The sequence below is a fragment of the Xiphias gladius genome, chromosome 16, assembly GCF_016859285.1.
Source record: "Xiphias gladius isolate SHS-SW01 ecotype Sanya breed wild chromosome 16, ASM1685928v1, whole genome shotgun sequence".
In the NCBI taxonomy this organism is placed as follows: Eukaryota; Metazoa; Chordata; class Actinopteri; order Istiophoriformes; family Xiphiidae; genus Xiphias; species Xiphias gladius.
In genome coordinates, this window is record NC_053415.1 from 12,751,444 (window position 1) to 12,772,015 (window position 20,572).

The following is a 20,572-nucleotide window of genomic DNA, read 5'->3' on the forward strand; positions in this document are numbered from 1 at the left end:
AATTTACAGCCATAAAGATTCTTAAATCCTAATTTTGGTCATGCATTAGCCTTTCAGTGAGAGGTTTAAGAAATCTAGTTTACAGGGGAAAAAAAATGAAGCACGGCTATATTCCAGTGTAATCCAGCTGCTCAGACTGGAGCCTTCAGCCCCTAGGTGGCGTCCCTGACATCTGCTCACTGCTGGACGTGAGACCTACTCGGGAACGAGCCACTGATTTATATAAAAAGCAGTTGAGAATCGTGTGCCTCAGCTCTCCTCTGTCACCGCCGGAGCTGAGTCAGCAGAAAACAGAAACCTCAAACAGACAGACAGACATAGACACACACACACACACACACACACACACACACACACACACACACACACACACACACACACACACACACACACACACACACACACACACACCACAAGAAGAACAACATTTTCACTTTTCTCCTCCGGAAATGAATCTTTGCCTGATTAAACTAGCAGTTACCTGGATCTGGCTTCTGAATAACAGAGGCAATAAAATCCCAAACAATAGCTAAAATGAATACATTAATACTGTACATAATGCTTCACTCAAAACTAATAGATGAGTATGTGACATTTCTTTATTGAGGCATCAGATGATAGATGCAGAAGTGATTCGTAATATTACATATTGTACATACAGTAAAAAGTGTACCCAAATGTATTATACATGATTAATTCATAACCAAACATTTTTTTTTTAATTTAAATGCAGATTGAGATCCTAATAGAAATCTGTCATTAAAGATCAGAGTTAAATAAGTTATTTACATCATTGTATCTCAGTAATTTTTTTCAAATTCCACTATACAGTGAATTACCAGTTTATTAATACACCAGCCCCCCAATACCTCCAATCATACAACTTCTGTTCAGTTCTGTTGACACTGTTGGAGAGGTGTTCCATTCAGCTCTAGTATAACTTTTGCAGCAGTTGCAGTGAATGGAAAACTGTTTATAGTCTTTTGTCCACCCCTGTTTCCATACATGAGGTAGACAAAATATTAGGAACAATAATACAATCAATTTATTGCAAGTTGAAAAGACATCTCTGATACAGCGTCAACAGAAACTCTATAAGCTTCACAAAGATAGGATTTTGGTAGGTTTTAGGTTGTACGTTAGATTGAACAGGTGAACCGAATATACTGGTAACTCAGTGTAGACTCACAAGGTTACTGGCCAGTCAGAGATATTAAGATTTTTAATCACAGAAAGCACAGGTGCCTCCTATAATATCACTCGTAACCATAATATATAAGAAATCAATCTGCGTTATTAGTATTACGTAGAAAGAATGTAAGTGCAGTCCATAGTGTTTATCACAATGTGAGATCATCTTTATCCAAGCGTACTAAGATGTTAAAGCTGAAATGTAGTGTTTAAAGCTGGCTGTGGAGTTTCTTGATGACTTCCCTCCAACTGTGGACAGGTGGGCTGCCACTGGCCACCAGCCTCCTGAGCAGGCTGCAGGGCTGCAGGTAGGGTACATCAGGGTGAGCGTGGTGGTAGTGCTCCAGCCTCTCCAGGACCTTCGCCAGCCCCACCATGCCGGCGTAGAACATGGGGCCTCCGCGGTGCCTGGGCCAGCCGTAGCCAAAGACATAGATGATATCTATGTCTTCAGGTCCTGCAGCTATTCCATCCTCCAGGATGCGGAATCCCTCGTTGATCAGGGCATAGAGGCAGCGCTCCAGCACCTCCTGGTGGTCTATGCGGTGTGCTACCAGGCCGTGCCGGGCCCGGTACTCCTCCAGAAAGTTGTGAAGCCAAGGATCAGACTTGGCTACCCGACTGCCAGGTTTGTCGTACTGGTACCATCCCCGGCCTGTTTTCTGACCAAACCGTCCCTGCTCACAGAGCAGGTCTCCCAGGGGGCTGTACCGGCGGCCTTTTCGGATTCTAGCTGGCTGCCCTGATCCAGGCTCCACCAGCCCATCCCCCTTCCTGACCCTCCAGCCCACGTCGAGCCCAGAGAGGTCTGACATTCTGAACACACCCATGGGAAACCCAAACTCCTCCAGTGCTCGATCTACCAACTCAGGCGTGGCTCCCTCTTCTAACAGGAAGAGGGCTTGCTCAAGGTATGGCTTCAGCATGCGGTTCCCCACAAAGCCCTGGCAGTTTCCAACAGCCACACTGACTTTGCCCATTTTCTTTCCAAGTTGCATGGCAGTGGCCACAGCTTGAGGAGAGGACTGTGGTCCATACACCACCTCTAACAGCTTCATGACATGGGCTGGGGCAAAGAAGTGCATCCCGACCACCAATTCCGGGTTGCGGGTTTGTGAGGCCAGGTGGTCCACATCTAGCCCAGACGTGTTGGTGCACAGGAAAGTGCCTGGTTTACAGACAGCAGACAGCTGCTGAAAGACTGTCTTCTTCAGAGCCATGTCCTCAAACACAGCTTCAATGACCAGGTCAACGTCTGCTACAGCCTGGATGTCACGGCTGTAACTGATCTTATCAAGTGCGGGGGCCACGCCACGTCTCTTAGCCCCTCGCTCCAACATGCCTGACACTGCCTGCTTTGCCTCCATAAACTGCTTCTCTTGGGTCTCCACGGCCACCACAGACAACCCCGTTTGAGCCAGGGCCACTGTTATGCCTCTCCCCATGGTGCCAAGACCTTAGATGACAAAATCACATGGTGACTACAGAAAAAATTAAAAATCCTAGACTTTAAATAGTTTTGGCCTGGCAGCATAAAGTTTTTCCAAAGCTTGCAATTTTTATGCACAAGCTGCTGAGCTTCACATATCCAAATTGTCATACATCCAATCCTCCCTGCAGGGAAGAGCGAGTTCATCCATTTTAACTCTGCTGAACTGTAAATGAGGGCTTAGTTTCCATAGGCAACGTGAATTTGGGGATGCCACACAGATAGCTCGATGAGTCAGTGTGGTTGTGCTCATTGAAAGCGCAGACAAATAGAAATTAAAAGCCCAAAGCTCTTACCGATGACAGCTGCTTTATGTACAGGCCTAGCCTTGCTTGTGTCCCAGCGGGCTCCACTGGGCATGCTCCACCTGCCGACGGCTCTCTGAGCAAAGAAACAGTACTGCAGGGCGCGGGCCTGGCCTGAGGTGAAGAGAGTGGCCATCAGCTCTTTCTCTCGCTCCATGCCCTGAAGGTAGGGCTGGGTGGCAGCTGCCCGGACTGCCTGGACGCACGCAACTGGTGCTATGGCTCCTCGGGCACTTTTTCGCACTTTCTGCATCACCTCCTCAAACAGAGAATCCAAATCAGATTGCCGTGGACACGGATAGGTGCTTATACGACGGCCATCCAGTGGTTTTCCTAAAACAGAAACATGGAATAAAAGAGACTCCGGAGGAATTGTTTTTTTTACTTGTAGTTCTGTGACTTTTGCTGCCAGTTAAAAGTCTGAAGCAAATCAAAATGTACACCTGCATAATTTTATTTTATAAACTGTAAAATGCCTCCTAGTTTTTCATTGGTACTGATTGTTTCCACTTTCTCCAGTTTGTCAGACAGCACTCAGTCTGGGTATAATTACTTTAAGGCACATTCATCCACTCAATCACTAGACGCCCCAGCAGCTTCCAGGAGCGGAGTGATTTAACAGACCATTTCCAAGATAATCGGAGGGACTCTGCCAGTGCACTGTTACAGTTCACCTTGAATAAGACCGATCTGAAACTAAACGGAAAGCAACAATTAGGTTCTGGGTGAAATAGTTGACAAATTCCCAGATCTGAGAGCAAAGGGGAGGTCTCAAAAGTTGGTCTGTGACCAATGGAACAATACCAGAGCAATTCTCCAGGTGAAACCACATGAGGAGATTTAATATTAGAGCTTAAAAACTTTACAACACAAGACTTCCTGTCTTCGGTCATTTAAGCCTGAGAACAATGAGAGCGAAGAGGAAAGCCACTCTGCTAAAACCTTTTTAAAAGCATCTTAATTCCCATTCCCGTCTCCTCTGACATGATTACATGAGACAGTAGTCAGAATCCTTCACAGCTCCACTGAATTACACTCAGCTGTGGGTCTGGGCCAGAAACTGGGTCACCATGGCAAAGCTTAAAGAGACAGCAGCCGCATCTGATTTATGGTATCCACTTTGTCTACTAACAAATAATTTTGTCTGATACAACTGTCAGTATCAATATATCAGAGATGAGGAATGAAGGCTGAAGGTCATTTCAGGCTAGTTAAATGGACACTCTGTCCACAGTGAAATGTCAATGAGATGCTGTGTGGCGGTGCAATGTGAATCCAATGTACTTTAGGAGGGCATTATTGCAGCAGTTAATCTGTAAATGGTTGAGCTGTGGATTTGTTGTGCAGCGAGTGGGAAGCCTGGTAGTCCTGACAGATGTAGCGGGCAGATGTTGCAACTACTGGGGTAAAAAAAAAAAGTTAATCTTGTCACCAGCGAGAGACTCGAATCTGTGCATGCGGGGAATGTATGCGTGTGTGCTTGAGCCCACACATGCATCAATTTCAGTGCACAAACTGCTTTTTGCATAAATAAATATCTATGTGCCAGCTTTACAGAACTGTAGTGTCTTCTGTTTGCGTTTATGGATGTGAAAGACTAAATCTGTTCTGTGCTGGTTGACTCACCAACCGTGCATCTCCATGTCACAAACACTTACAGCTGATTTGTAAATTTAGACACACATTTCCTGTCCCCATTTAACACCCCTGCTAATCAACTCGAGACTGGCGTAGCCGTCAAAATCTTCACAGATTTTGCTTTATCTCCCCAAATCTCCTATCTTGTGTGCTGTTGGCTTTTCTGTCTGACTCAGTCAGAGCCTCAGCTTTACTAACAACACTCACTTTCTCACCCACTCAAAGTCATTTTGGCAGTGTTGTGTGGGGGAAAAAAAAGCATTTCTACAAAGACTGCACTCATCCTTTGATTGTAATTTTTTTTTTTTTTTTTTTACATTCAATCCTCGAGACTTGCTGTTGACATTTTGCACAGATGTCAGATGTAGCGAGATTGTTTGCTAAAGGCACAGTATTAAGTACAAACTCACAAGTTTCATGTTAACTTCAATGTCTTAGAAATGAGCTGTTTAAGATGACATCTCCGAAGCAAGTAACTCACTACCTACAATCATGAAAACATCGTCTCATCTTCATTTCATGCAGGAGAATCAAAGGCTCTTGTACAACTAGGGCTCCGCTGAGGCAAACCTGAACAAAATACATCCTCCCCTCAAGTACAAGTACACACCAGAGTTGTTGGTTTGTGTACTGGTTCACAATACCAAAGGAGATATAACATTCTTAAATGCTTAAAGAATTAGTTTGAAATTTTGGGAAAAACGATTATTCTCTTTCTTGCTGAGACTCAGATGAGAAGATAGATACCGCTTTCATGTCTGCATATTAAATATGACCTAACTTATCTAACTGTAAGCAAGAAAAGTAAATAAGCATATTAAGTACTACTTCAAAATAACAATAAAATGCATATTAATATAGCTGCTGTTGATTTGTTTTGAAAAATACGATCATCCTCTGCAAAAGAGGAGTAGTGGAAAAACAAACATGTCAAAAAGGATCAAGGTTTTTTTTAAGGGCACAATAAAATCAGTCTTAAATATTCTTTTATTTCTCATTTATTTTTCAATCTGAGCCTACTAGTGTGGATCTGTCAGTATTATCACCATGTAGCGAATCTCAGTGGGTTATCCTCTACACAGACTGAGAAATCATTCCTCTTGAACTGCAGGGATGTGGCACACTTTAGCAATCCATTCAGTGGGTAAATGAGTCTGATTCACAAGCGCAGGGCAATCCTCATCCTCCTAAATGAGTGGTGAGGGCCCATTTTTAATATTCTACGAAAGTTTGTTCCTTTTCGCTCCTCTGAATAATACAGCAAAAGCAGTGAAGACATCAGAGCACATCTGACAGAGCCATGAAACATTCATGACTTCTGTGGTGGAGGATCTGCCTGACGTGTTCTCTGCTTCCTTTGACTTCCACAATCTACATGTCGACACTTCTTGAGGTCAGACTTGCCCAAAAATAACTGCTCTAGGAGGAATTTCTGTTCCTTCTACTGAGTTAATTTTAAAACCAGTGAAGAGCGGGGGGATTTCATACTAGTAGGTAACTTGTGCTCTTAGGTTGTTTTTTTTCCTGTGTCTCACCTGCAACATTCAGGGCAAACTTTATAGCTGCATCCACAGTGCTGTGATCAGTAACCATATCCACTACTCCAAGTTGCAGTGCCTCGGCAGCAGTGACATGGCGGCCTGTGGGAGACATGACAGTCATCAAGGGTCTATATGTGACATGTGACATTTCAAATTATAAGATAAGCAATAATATAAGAGCGTCCTGGTGGCCTTGTGATCAAGACATGCACCTTATAACTGCATCTCCTTGTTTGATTCTGGCTTTTATCAAATAAAGGCAAAATGCCACAAAATTAGTCTTAAAGACGAAAAAAATAAAGAATTACAGTTTGCCTAAAGTGATTTGTTAAGAAAGTTTCAGATAATGACAGGTTTCACTGGTAGTGATGATGAGAAAACCAAACACATGGTGACATCTGCTGGTCATCAGAGTAAACTACCAACCTAGCGTTAACAGCAGCTGTACTCTTCTGTATGGGGTTTATCTACAGCTCTGCCAAGCCAATGTTAATAACTGACTCTCATAACTATAATATGCAGGAGCATTTGCATGTTGCACTCAATTTGAACCCCAAGTAAAATGCACAAAGAGTGGGTGGACAAACAGAACACTGTAAGAAAAATAGACTATTGTGTATCTTGATTTCTTCATATTTATTGACGCATTCCTATTCTTGGTTTAGTACTCTAAAAACTCCCTAAACTTGTAACAATAACGCTATAAAAATGAAGCAAGGTTAAGCTGCCTTTGCTACCTGTGGTGATGAGCTCTAAGGCAGCTGGGACCCCGATGAGCCTTGGCAGACGCTGGGTTCCCCCTGCAGCTGGCAGCAGACCCAGACTCACCTCCGGAAGTCCCAGTCTGGCCTGAAAGGACACAAAGGCACAAAGTATGATGAATGGAGGGTACTGAACAGTGGGTCTGCATGACAATCACAGACACAGCTGTCTCTGGCAAGTAAATACATTACACTGATTTCATGGCTTAGAAGGGTAGAAATAAATATCTTGTTTTAAATCAAAGAATTAGATCATCTCAAGAATATGACATTCTTTCTTACCTCCGGAAAAGTACTGGTTATTTAGTATGAATTACCTTTTCTTTTTTTCTAAACTGACCAAACAAAAATGAACCAGTCGTACTTTTAATGCCTCTGGAGACAAGGCAATTCAATAACAATTCAATGACAAGTCACTCTGTAACATGTAATTCAACACTGTCAGTCAGACACTGATGCAGCTCGGCACCGACAATGGAGAGACACTGACAGACAGAGACACAGAGAGATCTGAAGCATGAACTAACTTTGGAGTGTGCGATTCGATAATGACAGCCAAGTGCCAACTCAAGGCCTCCGCCTAAAGCGCTCCCCTCTATGGCTGCCACCACCGGTTTGTTTGCAGCCTCAATGGCATGGATCATCGGTACCAGCGGAGGACCGGACATGTTCTTCCCAAACTCTTTGATGTCCGCCCCTGTTATGCAAATGAAACTGATGATGTTTTATCAGTGGTGTTGTAAGGTGCATCTGGTTCCACATCCTTCTAGATGTCGTCTTTGAATGGAGATCACACAACATACCCAGTTTTGGTTTTAAAATTCACACACAGCTGATTAGAGCCAAAACAATTTACTGAACAAAATTAATCGCCAACTATTTTGATAAATCAGTTGGTCATGTCAATTGTTTTTCCTTGAAAAAATAGCAAACATTCACTGATGTCAGCTTCTCGAGAGTGAATATTTTCTACTTTTCTTTGTCTTATGTGATAAATATCTTTAGTTTCAAAGCTGTTGGACAAAACGAGACATTTGAAGATATCACCTTGGGCTTCGGGAAACTGTAGCAAACATTTTTTCAAAATACATGTTTTGAAAGATTCATCAACGAATCAAGAAAATAATCTGCAGATTAATCTATGATGAAAATAACCGTTAGTTGCAGCACTGGTGCGGATTCACTTTTAAATATTCTTCCACAGTTTACGTTTCGTTAATAACACTTACACTTAACTAATAAACAAGGCCTATTCTGGAACATTTATCTGAGCCTCCTAGTGCAATTATTCACTTTTGGTTCCGTCGTCATATGTTTCCATCAGCACCAGTGAAGGTGTTCTTGTGGATGCTGTAATATAATTGTAATATCATCTCTTTTTCTTACCTATTTCCTCCCTCCATGACTGCTTTCTGCAATAAGCATATCCCACAAAACACCACATCGTGATTACAAATTATAAATTTAAAAATTTATGAAATCTGCTTTCATTCACAATCTGTCACTGTGGGCCAATTTTAGTCAAAGGGAAATGTCCTAAAGCATTTTTATTCTTTTAATTAGGGAAAGTTTTGTATATAATAATTGAAAATAGCGAAATTAAAACCCAAAAATAATGACGTACTTCAAATGTACTCAACACTGACATCAAGTACAATCTGATTTTCAACTGGTATAGCACTCATTTCTTTTATTGCTTGTGAACACTATTTGAATACAGCTGCAGTTGCCATTGTTCCCTTGTTGAGGACCAGAGGGACTCTATTGTACATTAGTGCTACCATTTTTAAAGATGAAACAAAAAACATCCATACCCCCACAGAATATTCCATTCTGGCCACAGATAACCACTGAATTCACCTTTGGGTCACTGAGTGCTCTCTTCACCGTGTCAACGATGCCCTGCCTCACCGCTGCACTGTAAAAAATAAGACACGGTTTTACATGATACTGGGTTAACAATATTGGTGTATGTATATGTATGTATGTATATATCTCATTTCTCTATATATAGATATATAGATATATATCTATATATAGATATATAGATATATATATATATATCTTTATACCTATATATAGATATATATATACACACATATATATATATGGAAAAAATTAAGAGACCACTGCAAATTTTTCTGAAATCAGCATCTCTACATGTATGACAGCCATTCCATACCAGTGTCTGTTGAATTCCAACACAAGCACACCTCATTCTACTTGATGAGGTACTGATAAGGGGATCACCTGAACCAAATCTTATTTAACGAGGAAAAGTATAAAAACCACTGCTGTGGTCATCACTAGCCTCTTGAAATAGGACCAGCTGGATGGCAAAAACAGTGCTAGTAGTACCTCAAAAGTAAATGGAATCACAAAACTAACCGGGATGACCGTGAACTCATTTGAATATCATTTAGCAACAGTAGGATGACATCAAGTGACCTACAAAAAGAATGGCAAAGGGCAGCTGGGGTGAAGTGCACAACGAGAACGGTTCGAATCAGACCCCTAGGGGCAGGGCTCAAGTCGTGTAAAGCTAGAAAAAAGCCTTTAATCAATGAGAAGCAAAGGGCCAGGCTGAGGTTGGTAAAAGACCATGGATTGGCCAAGGATTGGCCAATAGAGGACTGGAGTAAGGTCATCTTCTCTGAGGAGTCTAATTTTCAGCTTTGCCCAACACCTGGTCATCTAATGGTTAGACGGAGACCTGGAGAGGCCTACAAGCCACAGTGTCTCGCACCCACTGTTACATTTGATGGACGATCAGTGATGATCTGGGGGTGCTTCAGCAAGGCTGGAATCGGGCAGACGCATCTCTGCGAAGGGTGCATGAATCAAGCCACGTACAAGGTTATCCTGGAAGAAAACTTGCTTGCTTCTGCTCTGCTGGTTTTTCCAGCAGGACAATGCTCCATGCCACACAGCTAGGTCAATCAAGGTGTGGATGAAGGACCACCAGATCGAGACCCTGTCATGGCCAGCCCAATCTCCAGACCTGAACCCCATTGAAAACCTCTGGAATGTGATCAAGAGGAAGATGGATGGTCACAAGCCATCAAACAAAGCTGAGCTGCTTGAATTTTTGCGCCCGGAGTGGCATAAAGTCACCCAGCAGCAATGTGACAGACTGGTGGAGACGCATGAAAGTTGTGATTGAAACTCAGGATTAATTCACCAAATATTGATTTCTGAACTCTTCCTTAGTTAAAACATTAGTATTCTGTTGTTTAAAAATGAATATGAACTTGTTTACTTTGTATTATTTGAGGTCTGAAAACACTGCATCTGTTTATTTTGACCATTTGTCATTTTCTGCAAATAAATGCTCTAAGGGACAATATTTTTATGTGGAATCTGGGAGAAATGTCAGTGGTTTATAGAATAAAACAAATGTTCATTTCACTCAAACACAACTATAAATAGTAAAATCATCATCAAAATTTTGCAGTGGTCTCTTAATTTTTTCCAGAGCTGTATATGTGCAAAGTAGAGTAGAAAGTGTTCGCATCGGAAAAGTATAAGTATACATATACAGTAAGTATAAAGTAGCATAACATGCAAATACTCAAGTACAAAGTATACTTTAGTACAGTATTTGGGTAAATGTAATTAGTTACATTCTAAAACGGATTTATCTAATAAAAGCCTTTCCTCTTACCCGCCACACTTTTTTTTTTTTTTTTTTTAAACTTGAGCTCACAAATCGTTACTCTCTTTTGCGCTCAAAGTCATCTTGTGTCCACCTTCGCCTGTGCGGGTAAGGCTACTGTACCTCTAATGCTTCCCCACAAGAAAAAGCACCGACAACATATGACGTTGCAGTAAAAACTGTCTTCCCACAAGACTGGCATCTTGTATTAAAGACGCTCTGCAGCCTTGTTTGTGACTTCAGCTCACCTGAGCGCGTTGACAGGCGGATTTTGGAGAGTAATCAAGCCGATGGCCCCAGAAACACGACTATATTGAGCCATGATGTCGATCAGACACTGCGAGTTGTCGCGCTGCTTTTTGGTATGCAGGCTGAACTTTGTAACTTCACTCCTGCCGGCAGGGCGACATCACCTTTAACACACTTCTACTCCGCGTAGCCATACACGTTTGCAGACGCTCTTCTTCTTCGTCTTCTAGTCTTCTGTTTTGTTTTGTTTTCGAACGACGGTTGATGGCAGCATCTCAGAGCACTACCGCCCCCACCTGGCCTGGAACCAATCAGAAAAATCCATTCTGACTATTTGTTTTCCCCTTCTTATGTTAATATGCTGTTAAGAAGACTTATCTTAATGTAGCGTGTAATTACCGATCAATAATGTGCTATATTTGAACTCAAATATTACAATAACTTGAAGTCCGTTGATACGGGGATCTGACGTCACTGCGGCTGTTGTTTGTTTCCGCTGCTCTCGCTGACAGCCGGGAGCTGAAGCAGGCGGCCGTTTTGCCGGCTAGCGAAGTGAGGAAATATGCGCTCACTCGTCGGACTAGTCGCTGTAGTTGCCGCAGCCAGCTTCTACCTGTATTCACTGTCCCTGTACCTGCCCGCGGGACCCCGACGACGTCTTCATTCAGCTACCAAAAGAGAGCACGTGGACGCAGCAGAGTCCGAGCGAGCCCCTGACAGCGCCGAGGAAGCCAGCAGGTGACTGCCGTTAGCCGTTAGCCGTTAGCAGGAGAGGATGGAGTATTTCTCTGGGCTTGATACATATAAGTGTTTCTAGCTACAGTATATAACGTTACTGTCACTAGCTAGCTAACGTTAGCATGCTCCCACCCCACCCCCTCTCTCACAAACACCAGGTATAGTGATAGGCCAACCGGGCAATAATTCAGCATGTCATGATGTAGTTAAATATTCCCATGTATTCTGTACTTTATGCTACACGATTTTTTTAGCTTCTGTCAATTAAAAAAAAAAAACAATTCTTTTTTTTAAGAGCATAGCACAGTAGACGTATAACATAAAGATGTGTAACAATAATGAGACTAATCATAAAACTAATAATAATAAGGTGAATAATAGTACTAATAAAACTAAATATAATAATAGATGATAATCATAATATTTGAGGCAGTTGGTGTTGAGCGGGATCATGGGGGCAGAAGGTGGTTTGCAGTCACAGATTCAGACTCTCTAGCACCAGGGGCAGAAATACCTGCAGAAAGCAACAGGAGGAGAGAGGAGGGAGACGAGAAAGCACAAAACGGCGGGAGAGAGAAGAAGTCAAGTTAGTAACGAGCATTGGTGCCATATGAATGCCTGTAGATGGAGGGGAGAGGAGCTTGGTGCATCATGGGAAGTCACCTGGCAGTCGAGGCCCATAGCAGCATAAGCAGGGGATAGTTCAAGACAAGCTTGAGCTACCCCTAACTATAAGCTTTATCAAAAAGGAAGGTTTTAAGCCAACTCTGAAATGTGGAGAGGTTGTCTTCCTCCCAGATCCTTCCACAGGCAAGCCGGTGTTCCGGGAGTGCAGTGTTCTACTGGGGTAATAGGGTACAATGAGCCCTTTCAGATACGAAATCATTGCTCAACAAAAAGGGTAGTCAATTCTTTTCGTTTTTTGTGAATTTACCAATTGTTTTACTGGTCAGAATTAACCACAAGTAACATGTATTATATAGAAGAAGATAGGGCTGCCACTAACAATTACATTAGGGCTTAATCTACCATTACTTTAAATTGTTAACTAAGCATTAATTCAATAAACTGACAGAAAATGGTGAAAAATGCCCATCAAAATTTCATAAAGCCTACAATTTGGTTGTTTTTTCCAGAACATAAAGTTAAACAGTTTACAGTCACATGGAACTAGGGAATTATTTGTATTTTACTTTAACAATGTATGTAAATGATTAATTAATTAAATTACTGATAAACTGCAGATTCATTTTCTGTTGATTGACTGATTGATTAAACAACTAATTGTTATGTCTAATAAACAATTAGATCTAAAGAAATATGGCAAAAGTACTTTGGAACTCCAATTATGATCTTCCTTTAATTTCCAGTGCAATTTAAAATGCTGACTATTTACTGTAATACATGATTTTGTATTTGTTAGGAGATATACTCTGTCAAATATTGAGATGTTTTTGATTACAATAAAATCTTTTGTCTATATTTTCCAAACCTTTCTTCACATGGATGGCTGGATGATGTGACTAACTTCAGTGTTCATGTTCCTGCAGGTTGAAGTTTCCTTCAGACTTGGAGGAGCTGAGGGAACTGGCTGAGCTCCTGCAGTTTTACAAGAAAGAGCACACTGGATATGTCCTGCTACTGTTCTGTAGTGCATATCTGTACAAGCAGTCCTTTGCCATTCCTGGATCCTCGTTCCTGGTAAGGTAAAAATATTCTCAGATGTTCTTTGTACTGATGCTGGATGACAAGAATATTGAATATGTTTGACAGAAAAATATGAAACATGGATTGAAATTTGCCAAATACTGTCATATTTCGTAGGTGTAAAAGAATTTAGGCTTACATGAGAGACGTACTTAAAGGAAAACTGAAAAGGCACTTAACCTGCGTCTGGTGTGTGGCTTGGGTTTCTTCTTTAAAGAAGACACACTGCAGAGGATAAAAATACTAATCTAGTGCAAACAACAAAGGGATGTCAGATTTGCTGAGAGAGAAAAGGCCAAAACCACAAACCAGATGCAGGTTAAAGTGTCCCTCACCTAGTGTCTTACACTTCAAACAACTATTAGATCACAAAGTGTGTCAGAGCTGATCATCACACACATATTGATGGTGTGTAGTAACACAGGATTTTGGTCTCCACTTGTCTTTGTGCAGAACATTCTTGCAGGAGCTATATTTGGATCATATCAAGGGCTGTTTCTAGCCTGTGTGCTCACCACTGTCGGCTCCACCATGTGCTACCTCCTGTCTCAAGCCTTCGGAAAACGCTACATTGTGAATCTTTTCCCTGATAAAGTCTCCATGCTACAGAGGAAGGTATATCTATAACAACGTGTAAAGAACTAATTCAAGGCTACAAATATTGAAACTGTTAGTGTAGAATTGTTTTGACAACATGCAAACTTGTAAAGCACTGATGCACCAATTTTAAATCTCAACAATTAACTGTTCTTCCAGGTGTGTTGATGTTCTACATAGAGAGAAAAAAATCTGCACATTGCTGGCAGTGCATTTATATGCACTGCCAAGACGCCTACATGTCTTCACTTTACTCACAAATGATGCTTACAATGTGAAACAATTGCTCAAGTAAAAGAGTGAAAACACAAATGTGACAGCCATCATCAGTGAGACATAGAACATACTGATCTCAGATTCACCTCACTTGCCTGTACATGTCAACAAAACAAATTGAACCTGATCCACAACACTGTAAAATACATCCAGTTACAGAACAGAACATAGAGACAATATATCTAAAGAAAATCCCCTGTGTCAACAGCCACAATTATAGGTCACATACAAAATGATTGCATGTGTAATGTTTATGGAATTTTCAACTCTCATTTGTAAGGGTCTCAGTGAAAACCTACTGTTGCCATTCTTTCTGTAAAATCTCTCAGGATATGGGCATAAGCCTTCACAGGTTTTTATCAACCCCCCGAGGATGTGTTATGTACTAATAAATATCTCATGATTTTGTAGAAATTAGGACGCCTCTGTCAACAGGAGGTGATGCTCCGTACTATAAATCAGAGTTTATGCTATATGCTTCCACTCAGTACATTGAGTTCTATTTTCCTGACCTGAGAGCTCTAAATACACATGTACTTATTATGTCTAAGTAAATATGCAAAGTTATGCAACAACTGACAACAGATTTTTTTTGTTGTTGTTGTTATTCACCAAAATGGATATGATTCCACTCTAGAGCAGTCAAATGATGATTCTTTTCACGTTCCTTTTGATAAGCTGCACGGCTTGTTATAGTGTTTACTGTATCAGAAACAATCTGACATAACATTAAAAGCCAAAAGAAGAATTACAAAAAAGAAATAATGCTTCTGCCGTCCCTTCATAGATTCTTGTTTAACACCTAGTGTCATTCTCCCAGGTTGAGGAGAACCAGGACTGTCTGTTCTTCTTTCTGCTCTTCCTGAGATTCTTTCCCATGACACCCAACTGGTTTCTGAACATGTCTGCTCCAATTGTAAACATTCCCATCACCTTCTTCTTCTGCTCAGTCTTCATTGGTAAGCACACATGGATCACCTAATTGAGGGCTTGTTAAAACTGTCAGTAAATGATGCGATGACACATTTCTCCACAATATTAATGTGCTCTCTTATGTATTCATAAATCAAAATAAGACTGTTTTTCAGGCTTTGCTTCCCCGTCAGACAAAAAAAAAGAAAAAGCACTTCACATTTGAAGTAACTAACTGCATCTATCATATTCCTGCTATTTTCATCATGTGCCTGACATTTGTTGATTGGTTTGGCAATTTTTAACGGGATTTTTAACTTCTTGTCATTCAAAGTAATTTAGTGTTTTTTGAAAAGAACACCTGAAATTTGGGCAAAGATTGTATGGACTCTGCAGCTTTGTTAGTTGTTACCTGTTGCTTTGAAACTGGCATATCAAAGTGCTGATTGCCAGACCTCTTATATAGCTGACAAATGCAAATACAACCAAATACAGAGTCGCTTTGTAGCAGTGTGATTCCTCCCACAAGATCTGATGTCAATTTTTTTATTCATAGTTTAGTTTATTTATTTATTCAGTTTAGTTTATCTTAAAGAGTCAGTCAGGAGTGCATCAATTCAAACAGGAATAGCAAGGTATTTCTCTCAGTGCTGTAAATACACTTTCATATCATGTCTCACTGCAGTTTGGTTTTGATCTGCATTCACAGGTCTCCTGCCATACAACTTCATCTGTGTCCAGACGGGCGTCATGCTGTCTGAAGTATTGTCACTGGATGACTTGTTCTCCTGGGAGCGGCTGCTGCAGCTGCTGGCCATCGCCTGCATGGCTCTGCTGCCCGGTGCTCTCATCCACCGCTACAGTCAGAAGCGTCTCAAACTGGATGTCCAGTCACAGAACGGACTCTTCACAGAAAAGAAGGTCCAGTGATTTGATCTGGAAATCAGTTTATTCCTTGGTCTTTTGATGCGTTCTGCCATCAAGAGTGAATGTTTTTAAAGTGGAGACACACGCTTGTGACAGCCTCTTATATCTGGAGTGCTTTATTTCTCTGGAGCTGCCTGGACGTGGAAAAGGGATTGTAACTTTTAAAAAATGATGAGACTGTCACATTGGGATTTGAAGCCTAGTATGCTATGTTACCGAATGTTGTTGATTCTCTACCACAACTTCTGTGGGAACAGCATACACAGCATATGTATATAGTTGTATTAATGTACAGTAATCATATGGAGAGAGAGAAGGATTTTAAGGGAATTTTGCTCTTACACTCTTGTTGTACAGTGTGACTACTGCTTCAGTTGAAACAGCTAGTGTTCAAAGTGCCTGTCATGCAATTATGGACTCAAACTGCTACCTCCAGCATGGGCAAGTGGAAAGAAATAATGTAATGTCAAAGGCCGACCCATGTTTGTAGAGGCTAGATTGTTCATATGATTGTTTTGTTGGGTTTATGTAAGTTATTTTCTTTGTAACTGAAATACTGATTACGTTTGCAGCATGCAGTATACTATACAACTTGAGGTTGTATTTTACTTGTTCGACAATCACATTTTGCAATTTCAGTATGAATTGTGATAAAGTATAGAGGGCAACTTTTATTATTTTTCAATTCTGAAGTGAAAGTTTTTCAGATTGTACAGTTCAATGTAGAGACCAGAATTTGGCCTCAGAAAGACCAGAGTGCCATTTTCATGAGTCATTTTGAGGAACTATTTGAAGTACATGTTTATTTTTGCAACTAAATGTACAGCCCTGATTTAATGTGTCTTGATATTAATCAGCTGGATTCTTATTTGAAAGTGAATGCGCAGTTAATTCAGGCAGTGAGACCTCTGTTAAATCAAGCCTTAATATTGCTTCAAAATCCTTCATTGCTGTCTCTTATGTCCATGTGTCTTTTGAACAGTATCCTGCTCCTACAGCGTCTGTGCTGCTTAGGGTTATTTTAAAACTCTCATCATTTAGGTTAAGGTGTAAAATGTTGTGTCTGCAATGTTGTTTCATCAGAGATGTACATTATTTTAAAAAATAATATAATTCAGTTTTGCTGTGACATTTATGGAATATCAGATCACACATATTGGGACACATTTATTTCAGAGGTGAAAAAAAACTTTGAAATAATACAACAGTAAATGTGGAAAAACACTTTCTTTCAGATATTCTTTATTGCTCAGATCCAGGTTGCTCAGCAATACAGTTCACTCACAACTCAAAACAACAGCATGACTGTTACCAGAAAGGCATGGATCCATGAGATGTATTAAAAATGGATCATATGTCTGTCCAGCGCACAGTCACAAATTACCTTGAGGTGTTTGGGACCTTTTGGCCCGTGGGAAATGTAGGACTTGAGGGTTTTGACCTACTGAGGAAACAAAAGGAATCTCCCAAATGGTGAAATGTAGTTAAGAAATGGATCCATGTAAAACCACTACTGAAAGTCTAGTGCTATATGAAGTGTAGTACATACTGGATCGCCTACAACAGTCTCATGCAATGCTTTGTGTTTTCTCATTGAACACGAAGATGGGACAAAAAAAAAAAAACACTGCTGTGGTTCTGCTAACATCTGACCAGACTTTACTAAATCCTTCCTCAGCTAATCCATATTTGTTTGGATGGCTGCTATATGCCCTGTTTATTGTTCAGTCCCAAAGGCAGAACAAGTTTAATCAACTTTTTATTTTCAGACCTGGATACTCTGTCCACCCTCCTGCTTGTCAGTCATATCTACTTGCAATTTTTTTTATCATTCTCTTTCCCAAATATGTTGAAAACCCTAGCGAGGATATTTTTCAACCACGTTTTAACAGCTAAGTATTACTGGTAGTGATCTAACAGGAATGAATATTAAAGCACAGAATCCCAACTACTGCTCCAGACATACTGCATTATTAAATCAGTGTAAATGACGAGAAAACCATGTCAACAGAAAACAAAATAAAGCCTAAACTATCCAACCACCATGTGATATGACAAACAACACTGTACATCCTCAGTGATGTGAGTAATTATGGTTTTCTGGTACTGAATATTAATGCCTAGCAACACCTCACAAAACCTAGAAACAACTATCCTTGGAAGTTAAACAAACAAAAAAACAAGTTTACTACCATCTCGACAAGTTTCGCCTCAGAGTGTGGTTGCCTCACAGATGTCTCAACAACCAGGATGCTCACAACACCACTGCGGAACTGAACCAGCTAGAGGGAAACCTGTGCTTATAAAGAGCCAAGAAACACAAGAGAGACAGAGGTCTGAAGAGCCCTCCGCAACGCAAGAAAAGAGCCTCAACTTCAAAACTGCACTAAAAAGAGCTACTCCTGACGGTCAAACAAGCCGTGACTGACAAACTACAATTTCCAGTGCTACTGTGAAAAGCCGCTTTCTCCTCAACATGCCCTACTACGGTGACGCAGACCACCACAGGAGTCATGCGTTCGAGTAGAAGCACTGTACTGCATTCGTGTGGGTAAGGTCAGGGTATTTCAATCAGGTCTGGTGAGCTATCGTCATCAGTATGAGGTACTGTACCGGCTGTGGGGAGGCTTGCTGAAACAGCCTCAGGCATTGTGTGAGTTTGATAGACCTTTATGTTTTATTTTAGCACTGCTAGTCCGTGTTCACTGGGACAAAAAGGATCCACCTTATCCTTATCTGATGACAAAAGTCTGCCCACTGAAAGTAAAAATCAGTTCTCAACAGTTAAAAGAACTCCAAAGACAAACACTAACTTTCACTATATCATTCATTTATTTAATTCTTTTGCCCTACATCGGTTTTAGTAAGTAAAGTCAGCCTTGGATTCTGAGAGGTAATTCTGAAATGTACAGCACAAAAAAAAAAAATAATAATAATAATATCGGTAGATTGATGAGAAAACCATTTAGAGGTCAGTTTTGAGGGAAGCTGTGACGCTCTAAACTTCTCCCACCATCTCTCATAATGCAGGTGCAGACTGGTATGTGTTATAGAGAGACAGAAAACGATGCATTTATGTGTGACTCTATTGTACATGTTTACAGATATACAGTTATCTTGTCGTACACAGTGACATTTCACGACTAGAGTTGTTCTACATTCTACACAGAAGACTAGGGTTTTACACCATGTTCAAGAGTCCTGTCAGTGTATTTTTGCAGCTTCGTGTTTTCTCAAATCAACCCCAGAGTATGCTGTTATCAAATAGAGCTGGTAAGATCGGTTTGGGTTGTTATAAAATTCCTTTTTTTTTTTTTCACAATTGAATAAACTTCATTGTTTTTTTTTAAGTCTCAAAAAACCTGGAGGTAAAGTTGGGAAAAACAGGAGGTACAGTTGGTTAGTTTCTGTTTCTATCAACCAATTTGTATGTTTTTTTTTTTTTTTCTTTCTTTGATGGTGAAATCAGTACACAACATCCACATTCAGAACCACTTCGGGCAGGTATGTACCCCTTAGATCCTGCTCTTCATTCCTTTCTAGCAAAAATCGACTTGGAAATCCTTTGACGTGTATCATTAAGAGGTTGTTTGGCGTCCAGGCAAAGACAGTCCAACAGAGTTGACTACAGTTTACAAAGTTTCACTAGTCAGCTGGACCTGAAGAGCTTAGAGATTACTGTAGATCTTTTCTCTTGATCTTTTTGTTTTTCATTAAAAAAGAAAATTAAAAACGCTCAAAATGATTAACAAGGTTAACAAGGCATATAAAATGTGGAAAAAGGGGAAATGAAAGATTGGACTGAGGTACCCTGAAGCCTGAGGTAGATCACAATACTGACATGCGCACTGTTCACATCCTGACCAAAGTTAGCACGGTCGGTCACTTTACTGTTCTCCTATTTTTTCAGGTTTTTATTTATATTATTATTCATAGTCTAGTTTTCAAGAAAATAAACACTTCCCTTCAAAATAATATGGCAGTGTCCCACTGAGGAAAAAAAGAAAAGGACTTTGTTTTCTTTTTGTTTCTTATCAATAGCTCTCATCACAAAATAGGAAAAAAATAGATTCATAAATATTACTCTCTCTTTTTATATATATATACACACACACATGCGCACACGCACACACACATACACACACACGGAGGAAGCTGTGCGTATTGGCGATAACCTTGTGTCTGGAAGATGAAGCTGATGGGCGATGTCTGAAAGGTGACAAAATAAGGCAACAAGCTTCCATGGTCTCCAACGTAAAGCACAAAGGGACACCAGGACCTGCGTGTCCAGCATGCTCGCAGAGCAGTCGGCCAGCTCGCCAAAATAAAACAACAAAAGTGAAGTTAAAAGAAAAGAGCGAGAGTGAGAGTGACAATCTGTGTGTCTGTGCCTCTGGCCTGGCCTGCTGGACACGGCAGGGGTGATATTTTCTAAAAAGGCTGCATATTGTACATTCACAGCTGTCATGCCGTTTTAGAAAGCTCCCTGACTAGAGAGGGTTAAAGCCAAACGCGGCTGCGGTCACGTTTGCGGTTGTGTGTGTACCACAGTTCATACAGTGCCTCCCTATAACCCCCCACCCCAC

General features: G+C 40.8%; 2 protein-coding genes across 7 annotated transcripts; one reads left to right on the top strand and one right to left on the bottom strand.

The window, feature by feature from the left end:
• Positions 1-594: 594 nt before the first annotated feature.
• Positions 595-11,130, bottom strand: ehhadh (enoyl-CoA, hydratase/3-hydroxyacyl CoA dehydrogenase). 6 transcript variants are annotated; one of them, XM_040149406.1, is made up of 7 exons: positions 10,829-11,130; positions 8,740-8,843; positions 7,453-7,622; positions 6,902-7,013; positions 6,159-6,263; positions 2,977-3,318; positions 595-2,647 (listed from the first exon to the last, which is right to left on the bottom strand). In XM_040149406.1, the coding sequence occupies exons 1-7, from the start codon at positions 10,900-10,902 to the stop codon at positions 1,401-1,403; spliced, it is 2,154 nt and encodes a 717-aa protein (XP_040005340.1). In that variant the 5' UTR covers positions 10,903-11,130; the 3' UTR covers positions 595-1,400. The 6 variants fall into 6 exon arrangements, with proteins under 6 accessions (XP_040005340.1, XP_040005341.1, XP_040005345.1 ...); XM_040149407.1 differs by lacking the exon at positions 10,829-11,130 and adding an exon at positions 9,108-9,153 and having other exon boundaries at positions 8,786-8,843; XM_040149411.1 differs by lacking the exon at positions 10,829-11,130 and adding an exon at positions 9,108-9,116.
• Positions 11,131-11,282: 152 nt separating this feature from the next.
• On the top strand, positions 11,283-17,296 carry tmem41aa (transmembrane protein 41aa). The gene is made up of 5 exons (XM_040149413.1): positions 11,283-11,567; positions 13,118-13,268; positions 13,728-13,889; positions 14,968-15,106; positions 15,769-17,296. The coding sequence occupies exons 1-5, from the start codon at positions 11,392-11,394 to the stop codon at positions 15,987-15,989; spliced, it is 849 nt and encodes a 282-aa protein (XP_040005347.1). The 5' UTR covers positions 11,283-11,391; the 3' UTR covers positions 15,990-17,296.
• Positions 17,297-20,572: the final 3,276 nt, after the last annotated feature.

What these genes read in the sequence shown, in the direction of transcription:
- ehhadh (XM_040149406.1), bottom strand. Translation starts at nt 10,902, where the DNA reads ATGGCTCAATATAGTCGTGTTTCTGGGGCCATCGGCTTGATTACTCTC. An exon ending in CCGCCTGTCAACGCGCTCAG is followed by an intron (nt 8,844 to 10,828) that starts GTGAGCTGAAGT and finishes TATTTTTTACAG; the next exon opens with TGCAGCGGTGAGGCAGGGCA. An exon ending in GTTTGCCCTGAATGTTGCAG is followed by an intron (nt 3,319 to 6,158) that starts GTGAGACACAGG and finishes TTTCTGTTTTAG; the next exon opens with GAAAACCACTGGATGGCCGT.
- tmem41aa (XM_040149413.1), top strand. Translation starts at nt 11,392, where the DNA reads ATGCGCTCACTCGTCGGACTAGTCGCTGTAGTTGCCGCAGCCAGCTTC. An exon ending in TTCCTGGATCCTCGTTCCTG is followed by an intron (nt 13,269 to 13,727) that starts GTAAGGTAAAAA and finishes GTCTTTGTGCAG; the next exon opens with AACATTCTTGCAGGAGCTAT. An exon ending in TCTCCATGCTACAGAGGAAG is followed by an intron (nt 13,890 to 14,967) that starts GTATATCTATAA and finishes TCATTCTCCCAG; the next exon opens with GTTGAGGAGAACCAGGACTG.